Source organism: Cnephaeus nilssonii (genome assembly GCF_951640355.1).
Source record: "Cnephaeus nilssonii genome assembly, chromosome: 5".
Taxonomy (NCBI): Eukaryota; Metazoa; Chordata; class Mammalia; order Chiroptera; family Vespertilionidae; genus Cnephaeus; species Cnephaeus nilssonii.
In genome coordinates, this window is record NC_137076.1 from 45330904 (window position 1) to 45357179 (window position 26276).

The window sequence follows — 26276 nt, forward strand, 5'->3', positions numbered from 1 at the left end:
ATGCAGTTCTTGTGCATTTTTTAATAGAACAGAAAACAGGCTCAGGAGGGTTTCTCTCCCAGCCCGCCCCCCTCCCCCCCCCTCCCCACCACTGCCAGGGACACAAATGAGATAATATATGTAACAATCTCATACACACAATGTAATACCATAGTTATTCATTCATTTACACTGTGTCTTTGGAAATAGCAGTGAATAAAAGGAACAAGAATCATTGACTTCGGCAGCATACATTATAGTGGAGGAAGACAAACAATAAATAAAACAAATTATATAATATGTTAAGATGCTGGCAAGGAAAGGAAGAGAACTAAGGCACATGTTACAGGGAAAAGGACACTTGAATAAAGACGTGAAGGAGGTGAGGAAACAACATCCTAGGTTTTGTTCTGTCTTGGGTGGGTTGGGGGGAGCGCGGAGATCATTCCAGTGGGAGAGGACCAGCAAAGGGGAAGGCCATGAGACGGGAGCTTGCTCATTGTGTTTCAGAAACAGCACGGAGCCCAATGGGGCTGGGAAAAACGAGTAAGGGACACAGCAGTAGGAGATGGTCAGAGAGAGAAGGGGTCCATAGGTATTTAGGCCATAGTAAGGACTCTGGCTTTTCGCTTAAATGAGATGGGGAGCTAGTGGATTCTTTATTTTTATTCTTTTTTTTTTTAAGCAGAGGAGTGACTTGAGCTGGACTGAAAAGACTCAAAGTATACTGCTGGAGGCAAGCACCAAAAGAGGGAGATCAGGTAGGTGGTTATTGCAAAGTATAGGCACAAGTTGATGCTGACCAGGGTCATGGCAGCAGAGGTGGTAGGTGGAGGTTGGATTCCAGATATGGTACTTTGAAGGTTGAGCCGACAGGTTTACTGACCCTGTGGGGTGTAAGGGAAAGGAAGGAGTCAAGGAAGACTCCAGTGTTTTTCAGCTGGGCAACTGGAGGGGTGTAGATGGCACTGACTGGAATGGGAAGGCTGTGGGAGGGCGCATTGGGGCAGGTAATCTGGAGCCTGGTTTGCACATGTTAATTCCGAGACGTCCATTAGACATCAGATGGAGGTGTCGGGTATTATTTTTTCACCTCATTGGATTTGATTTTCTTCCTCTCTCCGGACAGTGCTATAATGACACTTATATTCATGTTCTTTGCTCTCAAGGTGGTGGTCCACGTCATGGAGAATTGGATGCTAGGGTTCAACCAAGGGGTGAAAGAAATAAGGGGAAGCAGTTTCAGGAAGAGGAACACAAAAGGGTCCAGAGATACAACTTTAACTTGGATCCAGTCTCACAGGCTTGCACACAGCCCCTTCTCTCATTAGCAGCCACACAATTTGTTCAATGCCACACCGGTCACTTAAGGACCCCCGAATGTTTGCTCAAGAGTTTAAAATAAACTAGATGTTAGAAAGGTATGTTTGAAAATTCGAAAACAGTTCTATATATTAGGTCATAAGAGTAACAATCCTCCTCTAAGTATAGCCTCCACCGAGACATCGGAACATGAACTTGTTGGGAAAGGAGGAGGTGGGGAGACAGATAAAAATAAAACCCCAGGACCAGACCAGCAGAGCGGTTGCTGGTGCTTGGCTGACCTCACACACCTTGACCTGGCTCAGGAAGGGAGAGGGAGGGGGACAAGAAGCGGCAGGAGTGGTAACATCTTAAAGGGCTAGGTTTCGGCGTTCTCTGCTACCAAGCGAGTCCCACTCGAAACTATGGATCAAGACGTTTGCTCTGCCTAAGGCAAAGCCCGATTGGTCCATGTCTCCGATTATGCCACAAAACCTTCCAGGTCTTCACCAACACCTTTACATCTGGCATGTTTGCGTGTCTGGGGTGGTGTTGGGTCTAGTGTTGATCCTGGCACGTTTCCATCTCCTTAATTTCGTGGTCGTTAAAAGTGTCTGACGGTGCCAGAACGAACGCCTTCCCTGCAGCAAGTGACAAATAAACAAAATCAATCCTTAGAGGATTTATCGCCTCGGGAGCGGCTAAGGCGCCAACCCCTGGGCTCAAAATGATGGCCCAGTGCGGGGGACCAGGACACCGGGATCCGGGCCACCTCCTCGGGGCCAGGGGGTGCGGGGCTGTGACCAGCTCCTCCGAGGGCGCGGCGACCCGCGCGCGGGCCCCGGCTCTGGGCTCACCTGGCCGAAGCCAAGAAGGTGAGGCTGCGGAGCGAGGGCGCGGCCGGCGGGCGGGCGGGCGGGCGGGCGCCGAAACCGCGAGGGGGCGGGCCCCGGCGCCACGGGCCGCCCCGCCCCGCGATGATGCAGCGCCCGCCGACTCGCCGCCTCGCTGTCACTCACGCCTCACCATGGTTGCAGCACAAAGCAACAAGCCCGGGAGGCCGCTTCCTCCCTGAGGAGCGGCTCGGGCGGCCGGAGGAGACGCCGGGAGGAGGAAGAGGCGGAGGAAGAGGAGGGGAATCGCCGCTTCCCAAACACTCTCCGCGGGGGCTGTGCGCGGCTCGCGGCTCTCCGCCCTCGGACGCCCGCCGCCGGGAGTCGGACCTGGGCCGCCCGCGGTCCCCCCCCCGCACCCGCTCCCCAGCCCCGCCCGGACCTGGAACAAAGTTGCTGAGAGCGACTGGGCCGGAGGGCTGCAGCCCGGGCCGGGCGCTCTGGCCGCGGCGGCGCCGGCGCCTGGGAAGCTCCGCTCCGGGCGCGCGGATGGGGGGAGGCGGCGGCGGCGGAGCGCACGGCGGCGGCCGGAGCTACGGAGGCGGCGGCGGCGGCGCGGCGGCCCGAGGGGATGCAGCAGCAATCGGGAGGGACGGCCGAGCCCAATAGACGATCCGGAGCGGCTGGGACCGCGGCCGAGGCGATCGGGCTTCGCGGCGCCCGGACCTGAGCCAGCCTTCCCCGCGGCGCCCCGGTGCCCGAGGACTGGGGGCGCGGGCGATCGGAGCGTTTCCCGGGGCCCCTGAGAGGAGGGGGCGACCCTCCGCGCGGGCGGGGAGAAGAGGCCCCGCCTGCACGCAGCCCTACCCCTCCTCACCGTCGCCCGCACCTCCCTAAAAATAACTCCGGCTCGCCGGGGCCAGGAGGAGCCGCCACTGTCCCCCCAACGGAGCCGGGGAGGCGTGTCCAGCCAGGGCCCGGAGGGAGCCGGGCGCGCCAGGAAGCCTTTCCCGGCCCAGCGGCCAGGAATAGGAGGAAGGGGACTTCCCGGCCGCCGATCCGGCCGCCGATCGAGCCGCAGCGCCCCTCCGGGCGGCGGGACTCCGGAGCTGCGCGCCGCCGGCGCCCCTCGCGCGGCCTCGCTCTCCCGCCAGGTCTCCTGCGCGCCTGTCCCGCGCTCCGGGCCCCCGGGCCCCGCCGAGCCGCCCCCCTACGGGCCCCGCCGCCGCCGCGGTTTGGCTTATTAGCCGCGGGCGGGCGGCCGGGCGGGCGGAGCGCGCAGGGCGGAGGCAGCGGCTGCGCTGGGCTGGGAGGAGGCCGACCCGGGTGCGGAGCGGCCCCGGCCCGGGCCGCGGGGAGAGATGGCTTCCTACGTGGATAACAGCTTCCGCCAAGCGGTGATGAAGAACCCCGCGGAGAGGACCTCCCAGGTGAGACCCGTCGGGACTTGGCCGCATTGGTGCCTCTTAGGCTGCGCCCTCCCCGCCCCCCTCCCCCCTCCTGACCCGGTTCGCCCCGCGCATCCCACTTCTCCCGATGGGACCGCCAACTTCCAGTGACATCCCATCTCCGAGTCTTTCCCCCTGGTCATCCTGGGTTTGTTTTTCCGCCTCCTGGATTAGTCTCCTTTTCGTTGCCCTCCCCATTCCTGACCTTCCCCCCTACGCGTGCCCAGCGGAGGGAATTGGCTAATTAGCTTCCCCTCTCCCCAGCCGCACACCCGGCCCCGTGAATCTTGGGGGGCCTTGGGGAGAGGAGGTGGTCCCCTCCCCTGGGTTGGCCACTCTGGCCGCGGGCCCCTTCCTTCTCCTGCATGTGGCCCCTTCTGCCTTTGGAGTTGGGAGGTGTTTGAAGAGGTGTTGCAGGAAACTTGTGTCTGCGAAAGACTCTCCGTGTTGGCCTTCTTCTAACGTAAAACATTGAGGTGTTTGTGTGTTTATTATTTTGCTCTTGTGAAAAAGGGATGCAGCTTTCCAATGAAAGGGGGAAAAAAGTTGGGCAGCTAAGGTTCGTGCTTTTAGTTTAAAATGCAGACCTTCGCGCAGGGCAGGCGTTTCAAACCCACCCCCGGGAAGGGCACCGTGCGGATTCCTTTGGTGTTGCACAACCTTGTCAAAATTAGATAAGTTTGTTAACCTTTATGCGTTCGTTTACCTTCAGGCTTATTTTCCTCTTCCTTGAACTGGAGGAATTGCCGTTGGCATCGGATTTGGTCGTTTCAAGTTGGACTAGCGAGGGGAAATTTTATAAAAATGTGGTGGTTTGATTTTTTTTTTTTTTGCTCTTAGTTGCTGACTAGAGAATGACGCATATTCCTAAGCGTTAGGATGGTGACTACAGGATATCTCGTTGCCAACCCTCTTAAGACAAATAAGCCCTTCTGATCCTTGGGACCATCAGACATGTAGGATCTAATTCTTGAAAGAGTTGCTGCGCTTGTTAAGTGTTGGATGCCATCTGTTCAAATCCAAATGCTCTTTCTCTGACGTTGATTATTATTACTTAATGTGGGGGAGAACGGAGTCAAACAGAATCTTCCATTGGCTGCCTTGGGACAAGGCCCAGCAATGGCACCTGGTACCGTTTTTTTGATTTTCCTTGACGGAGCCATCACACCTGGGGGAATCATAGATGGCACGTATTTTCCAGATGTGTCGTGTGCCTTCCTTATCCACGATTAGCTTTAAAATCGACCACCGAATCAGTCTCCTGAAAATGTGCGTTCCCGGTTAGTGTGGTGGAAGAGGCACATTTCAATGAAAGAATCCCATTTTGAAGTGCCAAGTGAAAGCACACATGCTGGGGATATTAGAACCTAGCAAGGCAGGTCAGAAAATGATATCAGAGGCCTTTAATGGAAATTAGAGATGGGGGAAGTGGTGTTGCCTTTTGTCGATTAATTAGAATAGCAATGATTGGAAACCTACTGGGGGGGGGGGGTCTATTTCACCAAACAAGACTGTAGGAGACAAAACCTTCACTGTGACAGCATGTGGATTGTGCCAAGTCAATGAACTGTTAAACTTTCCTGTTGCTGTGCCAGTTGTGTAGAATAAAAACGGACTCGGCATAGAACTTGGCCTGAGTCAGAAGTGGGCCAGTGACTACTGACACCACAGGATGACAGTTTCATTGACAGTTGGAAAGCCGCACATTGCCCCCACCCGACCTTCATGGACAAAAGTAAACAGAGGGAAAGCTACCAAACGTTTTGTACATTATTTTTTTTTTAAATCCATTTTTTTCTTTTATTTCAAAGAAAAGGGAGAGGGAGAGAGAGATAGAAACATCAATGGTGAGAGAGAATCACTGATTGGCTGCCTCTTGCACACCCCCTGCTGGGGACCAAGTCTGCAGCCCCGGCATGTGCCCTTGACTGGAATTGAACCCAGACCCTTCAGTTCGCAGGACGACCCTCTAGCCACTGAGCCAAACCAGCTAGGGCCGTTTTGTACATTCTTCAGTGTCAGCCCTATTAACCTTGATGTTCATTGGGTTATTACTAATGCAAACCCTCACCCTTATCTGTGTTGTTTTAAAGAGAAAGTAGGTTTGAATGTGAATGTTTTCCAACTTCACCTGGCTTGACATTTGAAATGGACTCAGGTTAAAAAAAAAAAGGATAAAGTTTTAGTTGAAGGTGCTTTTTCTATGGAGTGCCTTGTTAATGCCAGGGCTGGGAGTTTTTCTGTACTGTCTTTTTCATGGATGCTTGAGAGTTAGAATTTTGTGATGTAAGAAAAGCACACATTAAAAGGCTTGATATCACGAACAGAAGGATATGAACTAGGACAGTTTTGCTGTCATGCTTCCTTCTGTTTCTCAGGATAGACTCGGTAAAGGCGTTCGTATGATTCTCATTACAGGCAAAAGGAAGGGGCTTCAAAAGAAAAGAATACAGAAAAATATAGAAATAATTTTTGTTAAATTCGTTTTTTTCCTTTTTTTTTTTTTTTAAAACCCCAGCAATCCAGTTTTCCTCCAAAACTTGGTGAAGACATACATAGTTTTGTATTTAGGTTAATCCGTTGCCTAGAAGTCATGGTGATGTTGCTAGTGTCACCTAAGTAGTTAGCTAGAAGAGAATCTGTGCGTGGTGAGAACCCCAGTGGAAACACGGGACTTGGACAATTAGGGAGCCTTTCAGGCCCACCTGGAACATAGGAACACATTTTATTTAGGCATGTCATTAGAGAGGAGGAATGGTAAGGAGAAATGGAAAAATTGCCACCTGACCTTTCAGCGACATCATGAATGTCGCTGTCACTGTTTCACCTGATATTCTGAGAGGAGGAAAAAAGTCGCCTTGTTAATCCAAGTGGGTCCCATATTGTGTGTCTGGAAACCTCGCTAAGTTCTAGTCAATGGGGCGCTGTGTTCTGAATAACAAACCTTCTTGTACATGATGAACACTATAAGCATTCTACTGGTACTTTTCAGTGCACCTCTGTTGAAAAACAGGGCTCTTAAGTAATTGCTTTATTAAACTATTTGGGTTTATGTCTTTAATCACTTAAATGGGAAGCGTGATCACCAAAGCAATTTAGTGAAGTAAAAGACGTAAATAAATTACAAACAGCTTTATCCCTCAAGGCTTCAAACAATAAAATGATTTTTCTAAACCATTTTATTAAGTTGTTGAGTTCAGACCCCTTGAAATTGCTTCTGTAGAGTGTTTAAACACATAATGTTTTCAGTTTTTCAGGTGAAACATCTATTGTGTAATTGTTTCCTCTTACTTTAAAGACCTAATTTATTGTGTTTTTAGCTAGCTGTAAAAGTTACTTTTAAAATTGGTGAATGTAAAATGGCTTTACCTTATCCCCTTCTAGTTAATTTTACTTTGTCCTTACCTATTGGTAAACATTTTTTGTTTTGGCTATTGTACCTTTTGATTTAATTGGTAACGCATGAATTTGTGAACTGGGAGTTTCTAACAGTCCAAGAAAGACTTAATTCCTTGCAGAGTCATTCAGTAGAATACATGTTAAGTTGTAATGAGAGGGCTGAAAAATACCTTTAGCACAGAGAACTTTAAATTATGAGAATCTGCACAAAAGAGTTTTTATGGTAAATATTTAACTTTCAAATCTAGTGGGAAAATTGTGTCTGTTATATTCACATTTTCTATTTGAGTTTCTTTTTTTAATCATTGTTTGTGAGCAGTCTCCTATTTTCATTTGACAACTTATACTTTCATTATAGTTTTGCTCATTTTGGGGTTCTTGTAATATATATTTGCTTCTTAAGCAGTTTTGTTCATAAAACACAACTAAATGATCTGTGAGCAATTTTTGAAAAGCATGTCTCCTGAAATTATGCCTTTTTGGTCACAAGTATTAAGTTTACATAACAATGATATTTGAATTTGTAGGTTAACAACACTACATATTTATAACTGAAATACTGATTTCAAATTGTATTGGCATGTGACTGTGAACAGTGAGAACTTAAATTTATGGTAAAAAAATTATTGACTTTTTTCCTTCTATATTAGTCTCCTTCAAATAACCTTTTAAGCATTTAGTAATTAACAGTTCCATAATTAGCTTTGCATATCTTGGCTGAGGTTCAACAAGAATCTCTCCCAACTGCAGTGCTGTATGGAGAGACTGGATTAACGCAGTCCTTCCCAGACCTTGGGCTTTCACAAAACACTTAAAAAGCAAGAAAGGATCCCTGGCGGTGTGGCTCAGTTGGTTGGAACATCCCACCAAAAGGTGGCAGGTTCTAGTCCAGGTCAGGGCACATACCCAGATTTCGGGTTCAGTCCCAGTAGGGGTGTGTGCAGGAGGCAATTGATTTATGTTTCTCTCTCTCTCCAATCAATCAGTCAATCAATCAAAATTTAAAAAAGGAAGGACATTAAATAAGAAAAACATAAAACAAAAACAGCTATAATCTATCATTGCCATTTAATAAGAAAGGTAGGACTCACTGTCACTTCAAAGCTCAGTTTCTGAAGTCAGATTTTCTTTGCTTCATAAGAAAATGCACTGGGTTTCTTCTTCTTTTTTTTTAAATTTACTGTTGGCTTGAAGAAAAACTTTATCTGGGTGGATTTTGGGCGTGAGTCACATGATTACAATAAGATCTGCCTTTGGTGATATTCGAAATTCAAGTAAAGTAGTGTGACAAAGTAATCGTGGCATATGCCTCAAATACAAATTAACTCTGAAATAAAGAACTTTTAAAACCACAGAAAGACAGTGCTTCTTGAGTCATTTGAAAACTTACTTTTTAAGGAATTGTAATTACCTGAAGTAACTTTGGTCTAGAAGACTTAAAGAGATAAAAATGTGGACACTGGTGATAGTTCCTTGATACCTGCATTTTATGAGCTATTCCTTCTCACCCCATTTTGGTAGCAGTTTCCTCATCTGTAAAATGGGGATAATAGCTTCCTGAGGTTGTTTAGTGAATGAAGTCAAAGAAAGTCATTTATGTCCTGCCCTAACCAGTTTGGCTCAGTGGATAGAGCGTCAGCCTGCTGACTGAAGGGTCCCAGGTTCGATTCTGGTCAAGGTCATGTACCTTGGTTGCTGGCACATCCCCAGTAGGGAGTGTGTAGGAGGCAGCTGAATCCATGTTTCTCTCTCATTGATGTTTCTAACTCTTTATCCCTTTCCCTCTCCATTCCTCTCTGTAAAAAAAAAAAATCAATAAAATATATATTTTTTAAAAAAGTACATTTACTATTTAGTGCAATGTCTAATGATGGTCCTTTCATATTGCAGCACATTTTAATGCAATACCTATTATTTTCCAAGCCTCGGGAACTCAAAAGATGAAATGAGACTTATGTCCCGCAAGTAATTCACCAATCTATTGTATCCTGTAAGTAGGATGTGATTCATGAGTGCTGTAACAGCTGTCCTCTGCCAACACGGGAGAGGCGGTGGTCTTCCTACGTGAGTTAGGTGGACTGAGGCTTGGGTGAGTAGGAACTCACCTACTAGCGGACTAGGAGACATGAGGAAGAGTCCAGACTGACACACTGCCATGAAAGTAGCACACATGATTGTAAGAAAATATATGCAGACCTTCGTGCTTGGAGCCAGTGAGTAGGGGGTGGGGAGTGACTCCACTGGAGCGTAGAAGCTTGTGGTTTGGAGGCGAGTGAGAAGAGCCCAGGAGATGTCTGTCTGTCCTTTAGGCTTGCGGTGGTTGGGCGCCTGAGTTACACAGTGGAGACCGACCAGAAATATGCAGTAGACTCTGCTGGACAGGCTGGCGGGATGTGTGCACGTTTATGTCAGCTGCTCATTGCACCCAACTACGCTCACATTATGCCAGTACATTTCAGTCATGGCAAATGACAGTGATGGATATTTCCTAGTTTGTTGGGGGAAAACCCCAGGTTGTTGCATATAATTTTCTTGTGTGTGTGTGTGTGTGTGTGTGTGTGTGTGTGTGTGTGTTTTAATTTACACTATTTTTTTCCTTAAACTTTGGTATCTTCTATGTGTTCAGTTTGGAATCTAATATGAAATGTCTGATTTATCCTATCATTGCTAAATACATGACTTTTTCTTAACCTGTAAGGATAACGTGACTCCAAAGCATTCTACCTGGGAAGAGTCGAGGAGTGTCTGAATTTAAGCAGGGAAAAAGTGAATTCGTCTATCCTAATAAAAGGGTAATATGCTAATTCGACCGGATGTCTTCCAGACATCCTTCTGGATGTCCTTCTGGACAAAACCACGGTGGCGGGGGCTGAGGCAGACGTGGTTAGGGACAATCAGGCCAGCAGGAGAGAGCAGTTCGGGATGATCAGGTTGGCAGGGAGATCAGTTAGGGGCAATCAGGCTGGCAGGGGAGGGCAGTTAGGGGTGATCAGGTAGGCAGGAGGTGAGTGGTTAGGAGCCAGTGGTCCCGGATTGTGAGCAGGATCGGGCCTAAACCCACAGTTGGTCATCCCCCGAGGGGTCCAAGATTGGAGAGGGTGCAGACCGGGCTGAGGGACCCCCCCCCCCACTTGCATGAATTTCGTGCACCGGGCCTCTAGTTTATAATAACAATTCGCAATTGACTTGGGATGTAATGATTGTAGTGAGTCTGAGAACAGGTCCTTATTCTTCCCCTACACTGTTCTTTATTTAGATAGATGAATGTTAAATTAGGAAGGAGAAGCAGTTTGAGTACATATAATTGTAGCTTTGTTAGAGCTTTTGAATACATATAGTTAAAATGTCAGCCTTTGTAGGGGGGAATGATAATCTGATTGCCACGTTATTTTGGTTTAGGATTTTTAACTTTTCAGGAAAAATAAAAAACACCTTTATTCTCACATGCTAATTAACCACTTCTTACTGAACCTTATGAAGTATGTGTTTCCTGCTGAATTCAGGTACTTCCTTTTCTTCTTCAGTCAGTGAAACAATTTATCTTTAGTGTGGCTGTGGTGGGTGGGGTAGTTTTGGTGGAGCAGAAAGTTTAGCTTTTGCATTTTAAATTCTCTTGGCTCTATCATTTCTGTGTTTTCACATTCGTTAATCATAAGATGTGTGATTGATGTCAGTGACTTGAAGGAGAAACTTGGTTTCGCCATTGGAACTAAAACCCTCCCTCTTGCTGTAATTTCTCATTGCTTGTGCAAGTTGGAAATCATAGATTGTGGAGGTTTAGAATTTCTCAGAAATTTAATATGAGCTACATGAATTGAAATACCATAACATCTGGCCCTTGGCACCTTTCTGCTCTCTATTCTAGCTGGTAGTATTTGTTCCCACCTAACATAAAAGCTGAGAAAGGAAAAGACCCTAAAGAAGAATTAGCCATTAGATGTTTTTCTGCTGAGGCCTGATTTTAACTTTCCTAGAAGCTAAACTAGCAATCAGTGGATCTAGGGGTTGGGGCACTGTGCTGTTTATCTGACTTCTGAGTATTCACTGCAGAGTTAAAACTCATTACTCACTTTAAAAAATAAACTTTTTAGGTTGAGATAATTGTGGATTCACATGCAGTGTGAAGAAAGAATGCAGATATTACTAATATCTTGCAAAACTATATAGTACAATGTCACAACCAGGATATTGACATTGATAGTCAGGATACACAACAATTCCATCACCACAAGAATGTCTCTTGCCCTTTTATAGCCACAGTTACTCCCCACCCTGCCTCTGGCAAAGGTTAATGTGTTCTTCACTGTTATAATTTGATCATTTCAAGAATGTTATGTAAATGGAATCCTACAGTATTTGACCTTTAAGGATTGGCTTTTTCTCACTCAGCATAAGTAAGTCTCATTACCTTTTGGCTAAAATGAATTTTTGTCACTGAGTGGTTTGGGTTTATGTTCCTGAAATACCAATAATATGTGGGGATTGTGGGTTAGGGGGTGTGTGTGAAGATGAGATGGATTTAAATAGTGACAATGGTGAGAAAATTCTGTAATAATGTATATAAAATAAAGACCAAAGTTCATGAAATCTTGGCTAAGCAAGAGGTATAATAATAGTACAATTGTTTGGGATATTTCAATATGTACATTTTTTTTCCATAATGGAAGTGATAAGAATAATCTTAGCCATCAGTGATTCCTCATTCAGAGAAATTACTTGACCTTCCCCCACTGAAGTGACATTTTTTACAAGTCAGAAGGAAATCTAATAGATGCATGTACAAATGCATTCCAGTGGCCAAATTGAGGACAATTTGAGCAACAAGGTAAATAATGGATTATAACCTCTAGGGAAAAAGTATTTCTTGAGCTCATACTAATATAAGCAAATAAGGGAATAAATAAATAGTTGGGGGAGAAGTTCCTTGTTATAGTAGAATTCCAAGAAAAAGTGCAGAAGGAGCCCTGGTTGGTGTGGCTCAGTTGGTTGGAGCATCGTCCCATGCACCGAAGGGTCTGGGGTTCAAGTTCCAGACAGGGCACATGCCTAGGTTTCAGGTTCGTTTGATCCCTAGTTGGGGAGTGTGCAGGAGGCAACCATGTTTCTCTTACATGAATGTTTCTCTCTCACATGAATGTTTCTCTCCCTCTCCCTTCCTTTCTCTCTCAAATCAATTTTTAAAAGTGTGGAAGGAATGATGGAAATAGAAAATTATCAGTAGGCAAGCATCATAGCATAATTGTTACAAGCCAGAGTCATCGATGGATGCCAAAATTAGTAGGTGAAAGTATGATGAAAAACATGCTATCAAATACCAGAAATACTTGCATAATCTCAAAGTATTTTTGCCACAAGATTAATTAATTATAAAAGGAAGTAAATACTTTTATAGTGAAGAAAACTGGCAGACACCAAATTAACCAGGTGATCATGGTTACATCACCAATAATAAGACATAACAACATCATGATTCTCTGAGAAGGGCACATCTGTGGTCGGATTCTTACTAAAAAAAAACTCTGATCTAAGTGTTGTAAAACATTAGACAAACTCAAATTTAAGGACATTATATAAAGTAACTGTCAAAAGTGTCCAGGGTATGAAAGGAAATACTAAAGAACTGTTACAGGTTGGAAGAGACTAAGGAAACGTGATAACCAAATGAAATGTGGGAAGCTGGAGACCAGAAATAAGTTATTAGGACAAGTGGTGAAATTTGAGACACACACACCCCACACCAATAAATAGACAAGAGGACTAAAACAATAACTTAACTATTTATTCATCTTTATTCCTACCTGAATTTTGTAGAAATTTACAAGATAGAGTATATTTTACTACTTTTGAATATTTCATGATTTCAAATTTAAGTAAACTAGAAGATTTGGTATAAGAAAAAATGTGTAGGAAATAATGTACCTCATGTACATTAAACAAAATGGAAAATAAATTGTGGTAGCAGCTTAAGGAAGTCAATCCAGGTGAAATTAAGGTTGTAGGTCCCACCACACCCCCCTTTTCCTTTCCTGTGAATTAAAAAATTTTTTTAAATTGTTTTTTTTGGTAGGTGTGAGAATGGAAGGGGGAAAGGGAGTGCCAAAGGTATTTAAAAAGTCTAGTCAGAGACACAGCTATAGCTGTAGATGATACAACACTAGTCTAAATGGAGTGTGTTCAGTGCTTTCATTTAGACTTTTAAGGTCTTTTTATGTTAGGATTCAAAAAGGGGGGGAAAAAGAAATTTCTTTTAAAATCAGCTCAAGGTAGAAGTATTTCCACAAACCTGCCCTCCCCCTCCCCCCCAATGTAAATACTTAGCATTTCAATCCTGGAGCACCGCCCCCGCCGCTCAGCCCCCCTCCAGTTAGCCACCCACCTTCTCTTGTGGGAAACACTGGGGAATGCATTCTGTTTTTGTGGCCTTTGTACTGTTTTGGTGTAACTGAAATTGGTGCTGGAAGATGGATTAAAGCATGTGGGACCTAATGTTTGAGATCACTACAAATAAACTATAAGCCAAGGAGGTATTTACTGTTTTCAATTATAAAGATATAAAGCCATTTCTTTTCTTTGTTTTAAGAGAATTTGTCCCCCTCCTGTTTGATGCTTTCAGGAATAAATTGTGTTTGAGGAAACAAGTGAACAAGAAAAGACCTGGCCAGGCTTTGAAGCAACTAAATCTTATAAAATAAGAAATGTGAAAATGGTTAGGTGTAGACTAAACCTGTTTAACATTTGTCTAGTTCTGTATATAAGGAACAATTTGAATCCTTCAAGGCAATAAGTTTCTGCTTTCTTCCGGTGCATAATCCTTACATTATGTAGTCTTGCAAACTCCGTTTCCTTTTAAGCACACTCAAATTCATTAGAATAAGCTTGGTCAAATTGTTAGAAATATTTGGCTGAGTTACATTTTTTAGCCATTAAGAAACTGCTTGATCAAACATACACTTCCAAACAACAGTTTAAAAAATTGAAATGCAGTGGCATAAAATGTGAAGAATTTGCCTGCATTTCAGTTTTGTTTCCGATCTTTATTCATGTCTGATCCCCCTACTTTTTAAAAAATCCTCATCAAGGATATGTTTATTGATTTTAGAGAAAGCGGGAGAGAAAGAGGGAGGTAAAGAAAAGGAGGGAGAGAGAGAACCATTCATCAGTTGCCTCCTGACTGGGAATCGAACCCACAATTTAGGTATTTGCCATGACCTGGGAATCAAACCCAGGACCTTTTGGTTTATGAGGTTACACTCCAGCCAGCTGAGCCACACTGGTCCAGGGCTGATCCCCTACTTTTATAGAGCTGGAAGAAATTGAGGAGCAAGCTTTATGGGCAAATGTTATCTTCATGCCTGCTCTGCTCCTTGGATTTGAGATACCACAAACTTTTTTTAGACACAATGTATGCAGTTCTTTATTCCCAAATGAGAACCTCCAAACCCTAATCATCATCTGAGACTCAAGTTGGAATGGTGGGAATTCCTGTCTTGATCCCCTCCCCTCCCCCGGGCTCTGGTATGGTTTAAGTCTACATCACACAGAGAAGCTCTATGGGAGGCAACATGGTAAAATTACATTACATGTCCTTGTTCCCACTTTATATATCCTGGGATGGCTGTTTTCCTTTGTAGTTACACATTTATATCTTTAATGGTTTTCACAGAATAGTTCTTTTGAGTTTATTTAGTGTATTTCCTTCATGTAACCTAGTGTTTATGACCCTGGACTTTGGTGTCAAACAAACTGCTTTTTGGTCCTGAGCAGGTAACCTGGATTCCATGGACCGTTATAATTTCAAAAAACACTGGGCTCAGCTATTGATTTGTTACAGATTTACTTTGCCAACTAAGCATGTTAAAGTGAACGTAAACTTGCTCTTCATTATTCTCACTTCATGACATTTTAATATCATAAAATTAGAAGGGTCATGATCTCAACAAACTTAGCTATGTTTTACCATATTATTCTGTTTTTGTCAAGGATTGATGAAAATTTTACCATGGGTGGGTATGGTAATATTACCAACATTCTATGGTTTGAAGATTACATACATTCATGTACCTTAAAGTTCTTTAACAGTCTCTGGCATGGAGTGTTTAATAAATATTTGTTATTATTACTGTTATCTTTTATTTAGCATAAATATGTATACCATTTGTTATTATATTATTAATATTGCTGTTACTATTATTACTATTAATAGTTGCTATTTATTTGCTCTCTGCTGTTATTTGTTTCCTTAGATAATTTTACATCATTAGTGTATCTTATAACTAATTCACCAAAGTGATATATAACACAATTCAAGTCAATAGGCTTGATTCATAGCATACATTGTATTAGGATCGCATTAGTCTGCAAGTTACCCAAAACTGCACATATAACAGGCTTAACTAAGGACTTATTTTCTCAAACAAGAAAGGCATTAAGCCAAACAAAAACAAAAACAAAAAATACCTCAAAAAAAAAAAAACAAAAACAAAACTCATAGACACAGACAACAGTATGGTGATTACCAGAGGGGAAGCCCTCTTAGGTTAGGTACTTGTTATCAGTCAGAACTATATCACATGGATACTTCTAGTTACCAAGGAGGCTGGGAATTTGAGTATTTTGCTTGTAAGCCTGTATATTACAGAAGGGCAAGAAATAAAGAGATTAAGGTTAATGAGTGATATGCCCTGATAGTAGTTGTCCAACTTACTTTGCATAGAAAATAGATGATTGTAATAAGTTTATGCAGTGATTCTCAGGAGACCTCTTTGAAAGTCTTACTGGATTGTAGAGCTACATTACTGTAGCTAAATTATGGAGTCATATAGATACATTCAACTTCTTGGTTCATTTATTAAGTATATGGTTATTTTCTGAACTGCAGCCTCTTACTCGAAAATAAAGATAAAAATACCAGTGGGTGAGCATTATTATAAGTGTAAATGAAACACTGAATCTAATTTTTAAATAAAATTATTTTTAAATGGTAACTATTGATTGAAATATTGATTTAAAATACAATGTAGGCTTACATTTTCTAAATTCATTTGGTTTTGATTTATTCTGTGTTTAAAATTCTAGAAATTTTATTTCATTTTTAAAATGTGTTCCATTTGTGTGTTCTCATATTTCTACTTGTAGTAATACTTTGTCATTTTTCTAGGACTTTCAAGTTTCAATTTGTCATCACTCCCCAAAGATGAATCATCACTTTTTATAAATAAATATATATTTGTATATAAAGTATTTATAAAAGATAACTGTTTAAATAGTTTTCTGTAATTCGTTGAGTTCATATTTATATCATAAACTCATTCTTATGTCTTTAAGAAAAATGTTTTCATATTGAATGTTATACAAGAGTAGCTGTAATACTAAAACTTTAAGTATGTACTGTGTTCTGCCTTAGAGCAATTGTGTTTAGTTTTGGCGTTTTAGGATAGCATTCAAGCTTTATATATATATATATATATATATATATATATATACTGCTCTTAATGTGTGGTGGGGTCAGTTAGACAATTTGCTGTCAGAAGTTAATGGCTAGAAATGTTATTGGAAAAAGTTGAGGGTATTTGTCATTTAAAAAATTTCTTTGTTTTCATAAGTTGTTTGTGGGGGTGTATTTAATACATGCCTGAGTTTGTAGTTTAAGTTAGGATCCTAAGTTAGGACACTCCTTAGCATAGAATAGGAGCTAAAAATGTTCATTAATGACTTGATGTTTCTTTCCTGAGAGCCTGAGATATTGAGGAAAAGTAATTATATCCTTTTATATTAATAGCAAATTGAATAAAAGCTGAAAAGGAGTTAAGTTTCAGCAGCACATAAGTCCTTCTTTATAGAAACATAACTTTGTGGAACAAACATTTTTAGTATCAGGCAGTTGTCTCCCTATAAATTTAATCACTTTGGTGTTTACATTTTGAGCTGTCATGTACATGGTATTTCACTGGTATTTAAAATCTTCCTCTGGGCTCCTATAACATTTTTATTCTATTTTGCAGATTTTTATTACTTTGAGATTTTGACTATCTTCAAGGACAGTAATTTAAGTCAAACTAAATTTTAAAATTAAACTCAATGCTAGAATCTAGAACTAACTTGCTGATGAACTTTTACTATGTAGAGGTCCTAGCTTTGACCCATTTTAAGTAGATATGATCACTTGTTTCTTAAAAAATGTATTTTCATTGATTTCAGAGAGGAAAAGAGAGGAGAGAGAGAGATAGAAACATCAATGATGAGAGATTATCATTGATCAGCTGCCTCCCGAATGCCCCACACAGGGAATCAAGCCAGCAACTTGGTTATGTGCCCTGACTGGGAATTGAACTGTGACCTCCTGGTTCACGGGTTGACGTGAAACCACTGAGCCATGCTGGCTGGGCATGACCACTTACTTGTTTTTTAATTGTATAATGATTAACATGCAAATACGTTAACTTTTTAAGGCTGGTGTCAGAAATAGATTACATATGCACCATTGAAATATTATTTAATGATTATATATAAAACTTTAGAAAACAGTAAGCTGTAGTAAAACATATTTAAGCTTTTTTTTTTTTTAAATAGATTTTTTAGCAAGAAACATCTTAAGTACATATATAAAGTAACTCGGCAATGTAGCAGGATACAAAATTAACACCCAGAAATCTATGGCCTTTTTATACACCAATAATGAACTCTCAGAAAGAGAAACGAAAAAAACAATCCCATTTACCATTAACCAAAAAAATTAAGATACTTAGGAATAAACTTAACTAAAGAGGTAAAAGACCTGTTCTCGGAAAACTACAGGACATTGAAAAAAGAGATAGGGGAAGACATAAACAAATGGAAGAACATACCATGTTCATGGATTGGTAGAATCAACATCATTAAAATGTCCATTGTCTTCTACTTTTCACCTGTTTTATTTTTTAATTTTGATTTCTAACTGCTTTTCTTTATTGAAGGAGAGACAGTGTGATTTCTGGAGTCTCCCAAAGGCCCCTAATCCATAGAATGCTTCCCTCACCTTTTCACGATGCCTGTAGGACGCTGAGGAAGACAGATACAGCAACATTGGTTCTTGGTATTGAATGGACCTTGGAGATCAGCTGGCCAGTGGATTTCACATTGTTTCACGGACCTGTAACTGGCCCCAGAAGGTTCCCAGGGCCCTTTAGGGCGGCGTGGACAGCTAGCCTGGCCTGCACACTTTTATCTTTATTAGCAAAAGGAGATTCACCACTAAAACATGGTGAAAATCCCTGATCTAGTTTGGACTCCTGAGTAGAGGAAGTAAGTACCAAAAGTAGTGAAGTGAATTTCTTCATGACACAGAGACATAGCCAGCAAACTTGAAAATTTAATCCCCTGCCTACACAGAGGTGAGCATGCTTGGCCCACAGCCTGTCGTTTGTGTATAAAATTTTATTGGAGCACAGCCAGCCTTCGGCCTTACGTATTGTTGGTGGCTGCTTTCACATGACAGACTCTGAATTGAGTTGACAGAGACAGCCTGGCCTGAAAAGCCCCAAAACAGTTGCTGTCTAGCTCTTTTCCAGAAAAAGTTTGTTCTTTCCTTAGACTCGAGTCTCTGTAAAAATGCAAGTACCTCTGGGAGAGTGTGGGTGTGGGGCGATTATTCAGTGCTGTTACCAGTTACACCTCAGAAGAGTGGAGAGTGACGCAACTTTGCTAGGAAAGCATATTTTATAATTTTGAGGGACTGAGTCTGTTAATAATATAACATTGTCATGAGTAAAAAATGTGTATTTTTAACAATATTCCTTAAACTTGTGTTGTGTTTTCTCAGTCAAGTATTAGATTAATGCAGAGTTATTTTAGAGTTGTTTATAATGTAGTTCTGAACAGATTTGGTTAGTTAACTTTCTTGAATGGTTTGCTCTGTACAGTTTAGACAACTTCAAAGACAGAAGATGGGATGGAAAATGGATATCATATTTTTCAAAACATTAAGTCACCCGACCATTATTTTTCTTTCTCACTCAGTGTTATTCTAACTCTGGTTTTATTTTTGTGTAAAATTATTTTTAGGAAATGTCAGAAGTAAGTTGTTTAAACTCTTGAAGTGATTATAATTAGGAATATTATAGTTGGTATTACTAGCCAACTTACAAATGAAAACTTGAGGAGTTTTTTGAGGTGTAAACCCTCATTGTAAATTAATTTTCTTGGCATGTGGCACATGTCTTTAATCTTATTTATTTCAAGGCCAGATAACTTGATGAAAGTTGTAGGTTGTTTTTTTGGTTTCACAGAAAACAAATTCATTACCTTAGAAATAAACACTGTGGTATTCTTGAATTAAATTGATGTGTTCAATAATATAGGAAATGAAAATATTGATTTTTCAATTCTATTAATCCATGAGTTTTATGTTCTACTTAAATAACTGTAGATAAATAAATTATTTTAGTCCTTAATTTTGCCAATAATAACATTAAAAACTTAGGAAACATTCAAATTAAATATTTAAAAAGTTATTTGGTGGGATAAATTTACTCATTGATCTTAGCAAGAGAGTTTCTCCTTTTGTGATGGGATGCTTAATTAGGTATTTCTCTTTTGTTACACTGAAAGTGTGAATTTTCTCATTTTGCATATCTATACTAATAATAGAGGAATATGCAAATTGGCCAGGATGCCGTCATGTAACGGCCAATCAGGACGGAGGCGGGGCTGCAGCAGAGAGCTCTCAGCATGCCTGTGCTGGGGGTCCGAAGGGAGTGGAGAGGAAGGGAGAGCAGATAGGCAGTTAGGGGGATCAGGCCAGGAGGGGAGCGCAGATAGGCACTTAGGGAGATCAGGCTGGCAGTGGAGAGCAGTTAGGCAGTTAGGGGGATCAGGCCGGCAGGGGAGCAGTTAGGGGCATCAGGTAGGAAGCGGAGAGCAGTTAGGCAGTTAGGGGGATCAGGCTGGCAGGGGAGCAGTTAGGCAGTTAGGGGGATCAGGCCAGCAGGGGAGCAGTTAAGGGCATCAGGTAGGCAGGGGAGAGCAGTTAGGCTGTTAGGGGGATTAGGCCAGGTGGGGAGAGCAGTTAGGGGGATCCAGGCCGGCAGGAGAGCAGTTAGGGGCTTCAGGCAGGCAGGCAGGTGAGCGGTTAGGAGCCAGTGGTTCCAGATTGGAGAGGGTGCAGGCTGGGCTGAGGGACCTACCCTCCCCCCATGCAGGAATTTCGTGCACTGGGCCTCTAGTATTCTATAATATTTTATAAGAAGTATCTTGCTATCTGCTCCTGTGGTTAAAAAAATGTGTGTTTCACTGTTTTCTGATTGGCTTGCTGGCTTGAAAAGTTTAACCATGCCAGATTAAGAATTTCTAATTTATTTAATGTTCAGTGGGGGCTTTTGAATACAGGCATTAAAAGTCAGCATAGTGCTTGAGGACAGATAATTGAGCAGTCCTGGGATGAACAGGAAGGTTGTGGAGGCTTTTGGAATGCTTAGTCTGGGTACATTGGACTAGCAGTTACTCAGAGATGGGTAAGAAACAGGTCTGCATTCCTTTGAATTGAAACAGACAAACGTTGGAGGAAGAGGAACCAGTGATGGTTCAGGACTGTCTCTAGTTAATGACTTTGAATTATTCTGTCTATTGTGACTATTCTGAATAATAAGTTACAGTGTGAGAGCCGGATACGTGACCATTTTTCTATTTTACGTTAAGAGTAGGATGTTAAGAATAATGTCTTAACAGTTAGTTTCCATTGGCTGTAGACTGGGACGATAAAGTAAATGAGGCAACTTGCTTTCTCAGGAAAATCAAAGAGGAGTTTGAAGGAGGGGGAGTATGGGTAGGAATTATAGGTTCTTACTGTTTTATCCCCTTTTGGGGGTGGGGGACGCATTTAACACATAAAGAATAATACTTGTAACCACAAAGAACAATCATCTTTCATTATCTTGCTGGTAAACTGGTCCTGTGTTTGAATTGATTTTTATAAAAAGCTAACCCTAGAGTTTGGGAAAGAAAACATTAGTTCATTTTTCTTTGTAGTCCTCTTTTTCTATTCTCACTGATATCGTTCTTGGGGCTTTATCATTGTCCCGTAAGTGAGGCTTTTCCTTTTTTCCCTTTTTACCCATTTAATGCTGACCGTTCTCCCTCACACCTATCCTGGTCATTTTTTAAGTACTAATTTAAATGTTCATATAAAGCCTTTTCTGGTCAGTTGGGCTAGAGGTTGAATTTTTCTTTATGGATTTTTTACTGTTTTTAGCTTGTGTATCTCTTGAAGGGATTTCTCCTGTGGTAATTATTTCATAACTAGTGGCCCGGTGCATGAAATTTGTGCATGGGGGGGGTCCCTCAGCCCAGCCTGCACCCTCTCCAATTGGACATCCCTCTCGCAATCTGGGACTGCTGGCTCCTAACCGTTCACCTGCCTGCCTGCCTGATCACCCCTCACTGCCTCTGCCTGCCTGCCTGATTGACCCTAACCCCTCTGCCTGCCTGCCTGATCACCCCTAACTTCCCTCCCCTGCCGGCCTGATCTTGCCCCAGCTGCTCTCCCTTGCCGGCCTGGTTGCCCCCAACTGCCCTCCCCTGCTGGCCTGATCTTGCCCCCAACTGCCCTCCCCTGCCGACCTGATCTCGTCCCCAACTGCCCTCCCCTTCCGGCCTGGTCGCCCCCAGCTGCCCTCCCCTGCTTGCCTGATCTCGCCCCCAACTGCCCTCCCCTGCTGGTCTGATCTCACCCCCAACTGCCCTCCCCTGCTGGTCTGAACTCGCCCCCAACTGCCCTCCCCTGCCAGCCTGATTGCTCCTAACAGCCTCTGCCTTGGCCCCCACCACCATGGCTTCATCTGGAAGGAAGTCAGATGTCCGGAAGATGGCCGGTCGACCCGGTCTAATTAGCATATTACCCTTTTAGTAGTATAGATAGATTATATAGGATAGGATTGCTTAAATGGGGGGAAACCCTTTTTCATCAGGAGGAGATGCTCTTGGCAGACAAAAATACATAATCCCTATATCTGGACTGATAGCCAGCCATATGCACTATACTGCCAAACCGGTCATTAAAAACTTGAACTGCTTTTTTACACCTTACACCAAACAGCTGTTGCCCTTAAAACCCCTCCTCAGCCCCCACCTTAGGTTCTGCCTTTGCAGTTCATCCAGATTAGGTTCTGATTGGTTGCTTTCTGTGCCAGTCAGTGTCAAAAGCTCTGCCTCCTAGGCAGCCATTGGCTCCTCACAGTTCACCCAGATTTGTTTCTGATTGGTCAGTTTCTATGCCAGTCAGCGTCTCCGGGCCTATCTCCAGGCCTGATCAGAGAGGAGGGGCTGATTAGCAGCCCCGCGGAGGCCTGGAGAGAAAGAGAGGCATGGCTACTGGCCAGGCCCGGAGAGAAAGAGAGAGGCATGGGCTGATCAACAGCTGCCATGGAAGCTATGGATCAGACCCTGTTTGTCTCTCCAGGCCTCTCTTCGGGCCTGATCCTCAGCCCCCTCGGCAGTCAGTGCTGGGTAGCTGCGCCCACACCGGCAGCAGTCAGTGCTGGGTCGCTATGGCAACCCAGCACTGACTGCAGGACCGACATCCGGTCAGTCGAGCCTTCGGTCGTTTTGGATGTTACGGACCCTGGGTTTTTATATATTAGGATTATTAGGTGTACATATCTTAGCTCCTAATTTAAAGTGCAGAAGTCTTGGAAGGTGAAATTGTCTTATCGACATTTATGTTTCCATGGTGTGTTATAATATGTCAGCATTCTGTAAATATTTTAATGTATAAAGTGTTTGTCAGACATTCTGATAGTAATTCAATAAGCCATACTGATGGGATACAACCGAGTTTGATACAATTTTAAAATTTAACTCTTAGGAAAAGTTAAATTATTTGGTTGTAACATAATTTAGGCTTGTGATTATTTTAAGACTGAGCCAAAATTGATTCTTAGAATTGCCTAGTTAGGTGATAGTGATTCAAATTTTGCTTAGTCACCATGACTTGGGTCAGTCACAGAAGCAAATCGAAAGTAAAGACCTGAATCCTAGGCATAGCATTATGAATTCCTAAGCTCTGGACTTCAATTTGTTGCCTTGGATTATATTTGGGTATGTATACATTTGCTTTCACTGGATTCTGACCTCTTTGTTTTCTACATCTACCTTGCAACCTTTTTAAAGTTAGGTTAGCAATATTTTAAATTGAAGGTTCAACTCTTGTAAGATCCAAAAAGAAGAAAATTGAGACCAATAATGCCTTAACTTCTTTTGCATCAGTGTCATGCTAATGATGTCATTTATTTTGGGGTCTTGGATTCTAATAAGGAAGAGTAGCCAGAGGAGAGGGACTGGTGTTATACCCCTTATTCTCTGTGTGACTTCGGCCACTGTCATTGGGCCTTATTTTTCTGGTCTGTGAAATAGGGCACACTGTCAGCCTTACCTGTTTTCCAGGGTGGTTATAAGGCTTAGATGAGCATAATGTATGAGAAAGTACATCGTGGATGGAGAACTCTAGTGTAAGGTATTACTATCATCGACACATTTAAAGTGTTAGTGCCATAGAAATTGTGAGTCATTTATAAAGATAATAGACTAAGATACTTATACTTGGCTAGTAGCCTCTATAGAAGTAGGTCTCTTTGTGGTGTAAGGCAGTAAGGCCATGTTTTAAAATTAGTTCTTTATTTGGTTGTCCAGGTTAATACTTTTCTGGATCATTTTAGAAGCATAGGCTTCATGTTGAGTCTGGTAAAGACCTTTACTTAAAGCTTTTTCAAACTTCAAAGTACCATTGTGTAAAAACTCGTCTACACCAATGTGTTTCAAAGAGTTTCAGTCACTAAGTAAAAAAGCTGAACCCCCAGTTCCTCACATTCAAAAGTGCTCAAAAGTGGCAAAGCCTTTCCATATGTATCACATGTTTATATGTTCTACTTAATGTGTTTATCAGAATCCATATTTTTAGAATAAAAGTTCTATAATTATATGCTATGAATGGGTATAGTTTTCTTTTCTTTTTTGATTATTGAAACCTGTCATGATTTTGCATTTAAATTTGGATGCTGTGTAAACCTAGACATATACCCAGAAACTTGCATTCAAGTGTTAATAGGAATAAGAATATGTCATAGAAACCTCATGATGTTTTTTGAAGAATTTGAAGAGGAATTTGAATTTCATAATAAATGCTCCACATTGAAAGATGCAACATTAAATGAATCTTTATAGTATGCCTCTAATCATCCATCAATAGGAGTTACATTGATAATGCAGCCCTTTTGGAAGTGACATATTAGCTGGTTTAGGTTGCTTGCCAGTGTCATAATACATAACACTTTGTGTTGTTTGTTGCTCCTTTTGTATTTTGGGAGAACATAACTCAGAAGACGGTTATGTGCCAGAAAGTCAACTAGGTGTTTTCTCCTATTTTTATTTAAGTTCGTTTTTTTTAATCAACTCAGTGAAGCAGGAGGTGCTGTCTTCAGTTTACCAGTGAAGAAACTGAGTGACAGGGAGATTAAGTACTATGCTTAAGGAATTACATCACTCTAATTTATGTCTATGTATTTCCCACTACTCTGAGCTCCCTCTACAGTAAGATTGGTATAAATTACCTGTATTGTTGTTAATAAGGACTTTTACAAAATGAAGTTCTGACTTTCTTAGGATTTTTTTCTTTATTCCAAATGTCTCACTCAGTTTCTTACACTTTCGAGATGAGCTTCAGGTTTAAAGTCTAATTTTAGTAAAGTTTTATTTTTAAAACAATTGGAGTTAGCAGAGTGGGGCTGGAATGTCTACTTTTAAGTTAGATCCCGGTGCTTATTAGCAACTAGATTACTTTTAATAAATGTTAGCTATTAGTATTTTAACTGTACTTTTTCGGTAGCCTGTCTTAATCTTCAGGTTTATCTGAAAATAATACTTTTACATAATGGTTTTAATAGCATCTAATATGTATGGATTGTTGATTTTGTAACTAGACACTGTGTTAAGGATGCAAATATATTATCTGGATATCTTATTATTTGCTATTTGTTTTTGATTTGTAGTTTTTTGTTTTTGTAGGTTTAAAAAAATAATCAACTACAGTATTAAAGATTTTTGCCAGTTGAAGAGGAATTCTGTTAGAATACTTTGGTTTTTGGAATGGACAAACTGATACCTTTCAAATTGTTCTGCATTTGGGAAAGTAACCAGTTATTCTCAGTAGTAGCACAGCCAGGCATCTGCTGGTTTGTAGGAAACACAGAATTGTTATATCTCTTTATTTCCATTGCTCATGAAACCTCAACATGGAGTTACTTCAATGCTTAGTCTTTCTGTGTAGGAACACTGCTGAGAACCTTGGTTTTCAGAACTGACTGAAAAAGACAGGGCACAGGTTTGGGAGGTTGCTACCAGGGACCAGATTTGAATGGTTATAGTATAATATAATCTTTGTATAATCTTTGCAGCTGGCTGCTTGGAGGGCAAAGCATTCCTGGCACTTTTGCTTTTGTAACTGTGGCCATGAGGATGCCTCAGCTTTTTCAGTGAACTTTGTTGTCTGGCCACACTCTTCAGCAAGGGGCTCTTTGGACTAGACTTTGGCCAGATTTCAGAAACATTTATCCAACTATGCTAAGAGTTAATTCCTGTCTTGCACAGAGCTACTATTTAACTTATCTAGCGAGCTCTGACACCATTTTATGATTGTACTTCACAGTCTCAACTGCAGAATGAAATGCAGACTGTTAGATTTTGGAATGTGAGATCTTATGGAGTCTTAAGTGCTTCTGAAATACTAAAATAACCCGTCCAGATGCTTTGGTTGTGCTGGGTGTGCATCTGTGTTTAAATGATGTCTTTGAGTTGTGAGGTTGCAGAGGACTTGTGTCACCTTGTGTCTGTGACGGGAAGTCTTACTTCCTTCTCTTTGGCCCTTACAAGGCATCCTATATAATAAAAGGGTAATATGCAAATCGACTGAACGGTGGAACGACCGGTTGCTATGACACACACTGAGCAGGCAGGCAGGTGAGTGGTTAGGGGTGATGAGGCAGGCACGTAGAGTGGTTAGGGGTGATGAGGCAGGCAGGCGTGTGGTTAGTGGTGATGAGGCAGGCAGGCAGGTAGAGCGGTTAGGGGTGATGAGGCAGGCAGGCGAGTGGTTAGGGGCGATGAGGCAGGCAGGCAGAGCGGTTAAGGGCAATGAGGTAGTCAGGCAGAGTAGTTAGGGGCGATCAGGCAGGCAGGCAGGCGAGTGGTTAGGAGCAAGCAGGCAGGCGAGTGGTTAGGAGCCAGCAGTCCCAGGTTGCAAGAGGGATGTCCGACTGTTGGTTTAGGCCCGATCCCTGGGCGATCAGGGCCT

General features: G+C 42.2%; 1 protein-coding gene across 5 annotated transcripts in view; it reads left to right on the forward strand.

Moving 5' to 3' along the window:
- The first annotated feature begins 2633 nt into the window (after window positions 1-2633).
- RAPGEF2 (Rap guanine nucleotide exchange factor 2) overlaps window positions 2634-26276 on the forward strand; it is a 245429-nt gene continuing 221786 nt past the window's right edge. For 2 of the 5 annotated variants that reach the window (XM_079771536.1, XM_079771535.1), the window contains exon 1: window positions 2637-3544. In XM_079771536.1, the coding sequence (XP_079627662.1) occupies window positions 3476-3544 (69 nt within the window). In that variant the 5' untranslated portion in view covers window positions 2637-3475. Of the gene's footprint in view, window positions 3545-26276 lie in introns of all 5 variants that reach the window. The other 3 variants (XM_079771531.1, XM_079771537.1, XM_079771534.1) reach the window with 3 other exon arrangements.